Below are 5,630 nucleotides of genomic sequence, written 5' to 3' on the forward strand. Positions count from 1 at the left end.
TCTTCCAGAACTAATTTTTCTTGTTAATTAAATATGCAAATGACTTACATTTTATAAATTAATATTTATTTTTACAGACAATGACCATTATGAATATCGCTGAGATCTGCAACTATTTTTTTATGAACTTTATTTTTTACATTAAGAAGGAACCACTTTTAAGGTAGAGGTAGATATTCTAATTCAACATGAACCATTTTAACTCCTAAAAGCTTAACAAAGGAATTGTGTTAGTTGGGAACCTTTTGAGTACAAGTCATAAAACTCCAACTCAATTGACTTAGACAAAAGGAGATGGTATTAGGAGGCTATTAGAGGATTTTCATGTATCCAAATGACAGCAAGGGCTGGGGATTTAAGCAGCTGCACCCCTGAGACAAGGAAGAGCAGCTCCCTCCCTCCCCTTTTGGGCTCTCAGTGGTGCTGTTTCTACCTCCTGTATTAGAGATTCCATTCTCTCACATGGTGGCCACCAGCAGCTTCCAAGCCCCTCTGTTCCACAGCTTCTACCATCAGCTTCTAATACTCATCTGCTCCCTTAGTTCAAGTTCAAAAACTCCTGAGGACAAGTTGATCAAACTGCCTCGATCTGCGTGACTATATCCAATGAGGTGAGCCACCCTTAATAGTAGACTCTACCTGAAGGGTATGGTTGGAATCTAGGCAGAAGTAATGCTCCAAAAAGGGGACAGGACGGGAAGGAAAGGCTACTGAACAGCTAGCTGGGCAGACCAACCAAGAATAATCAAGCAGAACAAACACAGATTCTGAAAGTTAAGATAACATCAGAAAGTTAAGATGGCACAAGATAGAATGCTGGAAATTGGCATTAAGGCATTCTTCAGTACATTCTTTTTACTTCTATTTCCCGGCCAAAACAATGAATACGTAACTTTAAAACTTGACAACATACCATCTTCTCTCCCCTCTTGTAGATGTTTTCTGTCACTTCCCCATGGCATCAAAGTTTTTGGCCTAAAAATTGCCCCTAAAGTCTTACACAAAGCATCCATAATGTTACTGTCGAATTGTTTCAGAGCTGTCTATGTTATTTTTAGGGTTCAGATCTTCTTCTGTGCGTTTCCTCATTCCATATTCATGACATTATCTTCCGAGCTTTGCAACTCTGATGCAATTTCCAGTTCATACTTTTTCAATTGCTGCATTTTCATGTTTAAATCCAGCAAAGTTCTGGCCAGCTGGCAATTTTGGAAACGCATTTCCAGCTAAAAGTTAGAAAAAAATAAGGATTTTTATTAGCCTGAGATATGGATCAAATAAAACTGCTCTCTGCACAGGAAAAATAAGGACTTTGTAGGAAAGGAAAATAAGATATCAAGAAAGATGTATTTCTCATCTTATTCTCCAGTTCTGTTTGGCCTGACTATAAAACTGACTTTCTATACTACAAGGTTAAATCCAGATATACAAATAGCTTTTGAAATGGCCTTGCAATGAAAACAAAAATAGCTCATGCACAGAGCCGTCCATTTGAAAAATTCCTGTGCATAGAATATTCCTGTGCATAGAATATTCCTGTGCATAAAATATCCTGTGCATTGCTTGTTTCCAAGCAATGGCATGTGATCTGCGAGGAAATCATTTATCTTTATGAGCTTTCTGAGCTCCAGGATAACTGCGCAGGGCCACCTGAGCTTTCAGGACCTGGGCCTATTTACTTGATTACTGGTCATTTCAAGTTTTTAGGATTTTAAATGGTCTCCCTGCTGAGCAAAGCATTTAACGACCCCTTTATGTGTACTTATAGAATCTAACAATTTTCACTGTAGAGTGAAATCTGTTATACAGCAAGGCTGATTTATACCCTCCCTCCAGTGGGAGTTTATGAAGATCCTCGTGTATTAAGAAATAGATCGATCTCTCGGGCAATGTACCTAAGAGGCAGTCTGACAAAGCTTAGTCCAACATAATCTTTGCATTATAGTTGAAAACTAGTAATCAGCTATTTGCATATTTCTTCAATTAGGGTCTTGTTTAATGCAGTTCATGAGAACCCTGTTCTCTCTGCTGAAAACCCGTCATCAACTCACCAAAAGAAACCACCCCAGGGTGAACCAGGACATTCCCCTGGTAAGAAGCAAATATGAGCGGTCCCCTCCTAATTTGCAAAATAAAGTCACTGGATAACATTTCTTTCAGTTTTCCCCTGACATATTTTTCTTCATTCTTCAGCACCTGGAACCATTTCTTTGATAGCAAGAATTTGCAAAGAATAAAGTAAATGAACATCCAGCAAACAGACAGTAACAACACAACCACCAGCACAAGAAGCCCTGGCACCTTGCCTACAGGAAGCTTCTGTTCTCCGTGCGGCACGGACGCCCTATAAACCCGCCCTACTCTTCCAGCTTTATTTCCTGGCCCTCCTCCCACACCAGCCCCCACTGCAGCTGGTCAGAAACTTGGCCTGTCCCAGAGTAAACACGTCGTGCTGCGCCACATCTTCTGCCCGTTCTGCCCCTTGCCACCCACTTCCTGTTGAGCTCAGCCAGATGCCAACTCTTCTTAGAAGCCTCCTCTGTCTCGCCTTATCTGTGCTTCCACAGCATTCTGTACCTGTGCCTCTCCTAGCACACAGCCTACACTAGACTGATGATTTTGAGCAGAGTTTGTTCCTATTCATAACTGTATCCCCAACTAGGGGTGCACTGCCTGCTCACGCAACATGGTGGGTTCTCTGTGTGTTTGTTAAAAGACTGAGTGAAGGAATGACTAAATGGAGAAACTGATGAACACCCATCCTATACTTTCATGCCAAGAATCAGGCAGTTAAATTATTGATAATGGCTCACCATCTGAGTAAAAAAAGTATGTGTAATTCACACCTGTTTAGGAAAGTCAAACACCAATGATTCCTTAATTTTCTTTCCTCATGGATCCCACTGAGAATCTAATGAAAGCCATGAACCCACTCTGAGGAAAGAAGTGCATTTTATGTGCATACAAAATTTGGCATACAATTTTAGGTATACAGAACCCCTGGAATTCACTCACAGGCCCTGGAATTCAATGCAAGCCACTAAGAAGACCAATTCAAACAACAAATAATAGCATAAATAACATTTCTTAAATAGCAACATGTCTCTAAATTAACTGAACCTGTTCACCATCGTTCCTTACACAAATACCACCCTAACAGATGATGTGTGGACGTACATGTATGGATGGGTGCCAATTCCTACAGAAAACTGGCTAATGGCCCATTATCAAAAATGGCTTCTTCTAGTGGTGATGGTGCTAAGGCTCCACATTCTTTTGCTTCTTCATGACTGGTCACACACAATGGTGAAGTGGTTGGCCAAGCTGTTGACCATGATCTGTATCTCAGGAACACAGCATCTGTGTACGTGTGACATTCTCTGCCTCCTTTCCAGAAAAACCCTTGATCTTCCATGCCTATGTATCTGTCACTTTGGGGGCACAACCAAAAAACAGTCAGAGCCACTGAGTAGTGTCTATGTTCTATGCACTTTATATATAACATTATCTCATATAATACTTACAGTGATCCTATGAGTTTATTATTTCCATTTTACAGAGGAAACCCAAACTTGCTAATTAGCATTCCTAAAGTAACAGGAACAGGGAGAGCAGAGCCTGCAAATGTTAATGCTGGGATTTGAACCCTCATCTATTTGGAATTTTATTCTCCACCTCCTCCCCACCCCCAGTACATTACTTGCTTAAAACTCCTACTAGTGGAACGACTAGTTAGAATGTGAAGGTTCAAGTGCCTCGGAGCTTACTGAATATAATTTCTTCACTTGATTTAAATGAGTCAGCTGAGGTACGGGAGGGATGGTGACACCCCAGGTCAGCAGCACAGGGTGACTAGGCCCGGCCTCAGCCTTCCAGTGGTCATCCTGATCCATAGCACACCCCTCCAGGCCATCTCTACTAATGAGGGGTCTCGCCCAGCCACTGCTCAGGTATCTGAAGAAAACCATGTGTTTCTCCGATATGGCTGGGTCAGAATTAATACATACCTTGTCAAATTCAAATTGTTAACACACGTAAAATTAAATTTACTACCTTCTTGCCCTTCTTAAACTCAGAAACACGATGAACTGTTAAGGTTCTTAAATCAGACAACTGCCTGATGGTTGAATCCATTCTAAAGTAGTGGTTAACATTTTATTAGTATTCAATGCAAAAGACTAGAACTTTCCAAATCTCCACTACACATATTCATAGGCAGCACCGTTTTAAAGCTTAAATTGCTCTTCTTCATTTTGTCCCTTTCAAATTTTACCTAACTTGGAAATTGTTTAAATCACAAAACAGTAACTAAAATATTTACCTACAGTTCCTCCTGCCTAATGTTAAAAAGCTACAATTTTACAAAATACCTTATCATTTCCTGTTTTCTGAATTCTTACCCAGGGGAAAGGTAAAACCTGCAGAATAAAAGAAACAGTTGCTGATGGACTCGCTCCATCCATCCCGTGAGTTCATTTCATTGAAACTTCCGCCTCCGAGCCCCATAACATGCACGTGCTATGAGTTCCCCAGACGGAACTTTCTATGTGGTAGAAAAATATAGAACAAGTTGGGGAGGGGTGGTGACGGAGGTCTCGGGTGTGTCACTAGTAGACTCAACCCTCGACAGCCAGCCAGCACCTCGGGTCCTGCCGGACCCCTCCCCTCCCCCGCTTCCCTCCTGGATGCTGCCTGGGAGGCAGCGGCATCGGCACGGTCGGGGAAGATCGACGGCCGGTGCCCAGCTCGCCCATGCTGTACGGCCTCACCCTCTCCCTGGGAAAAGCGGCGCTCGGCCTCCCAAGCCCTCGGTGGGACACGTGCGCGGCCCGCGGCCGGGGGCCCCGGGAGCCGGCCGCCAGAGCGCTCACCAGCTCAGCGCGCAGCCCGGCCAGGGCTCTCTCGACGCGCGCCCGGCTCCGCTCCTCCCGCGCCGCCTCCGCCGCCTCCTCCTCCCGCGAGAGCCTCGAGCCGCCGCGCGGCACCGCCCGCTGGAAGGCGCGCGCCAGCCGCCGCCTGAGGTCTTCCAGCAGCGGGCTGGCGCCTGGGGCCTCCTCCGGGCCGGCCACGCTCTCGCCGCCTCCGGGGAAGCCTCGTGAGGGAGGCAGGGTTGAGGGCCTGAGCCCGGCGCCAACTAGGATGCCGTGGGGCCCCCGGGAAGTTCCCTCTCTGCGGCGGCTGGAGTCCCCCAGGGACATCTCGGAGACGCCGGGTTCCAGGCTTCCAGGCTTGTATTGCTAAGGGTTTGTTTCCAAGCGCGAGATGCGGGCGGCAGAGGTTGGGGGCGGGGTGACTCATGGAACCGGCGGGACCACTGCCAAGTGGGACGGGGCTATTGCTCCAACGTGCAGAGGCGCTCCTTTCCCCCAGCCTCATCTCTGTCCTTCTTCCCTCCTTAGCAACAGACGAAGGAAGTGGTTCCCATAACTCCGAGAACAGGTTTCAACTGGCTCCCTTTTTCTTGCTCCTCGGAGTGTCGTTCTAAGGGAAGACTTGGGTCCATCCAGGTAGGTGGAAGTTGAGGTACGGATGGAAACTTTGAGGCCCTCGTTGCCTCGATTATTAATATTTCACCCCTGTAAAATAGTTTTCTTTGGCTCTCTACCGGCTGTGAGGCACTGTGACAGGTG

The 5,630-nt window shown here is 45.6% G+C and overlaps 1 protein-coding gene across 1 annotated transcript; it reads right to left on the reverse strand.

Annotated features, from left to right (window-relative positions):
- Positions 1 to 876: 876 nt before the first annotated feature.
- AARD (alanine and arginine rich domain containing protein) lies at positions 877 to 5,213 on the reverse strand. Its single transcript, XM_024129377.3, has 2 exons — positions 4,872 to 5,213; positions 877 to 1,226 (listed from the first exon to the last, which is right to left on the reverse strand). The coding sequence occupies exons 1-2, from the start codon at positions 5,196 to 5,198 to the stop codon at positions 1,086 to 1,088; spliced, it is 468 nt and encodes a 155-aa protein (XP_023985145.1). The 5' UTR covers positions 5,199 to 5,213; the 3' UTR covers positions 877 to 1,085.
- Between the last annotated feature and the right edge of the window lie 417 nt (positions 5,214 to 5,630).

The sequence above is a fragment of the Physeter macrocephalus genome, chromosome 15, assembly GCF_002837175.3.
Source record: "Physeter macrocephalus isolate SW-GA chromosome 15, ASM283717v5, whole genome shotgun sequence".
Classification (NCBI taxonomy): domain Eukaryota; kingdom Metazoa; phylum Chordata; class Mammalia; order Artiodactyla; family Physeteridae; genus Physeter; species Physeter macrocephalus.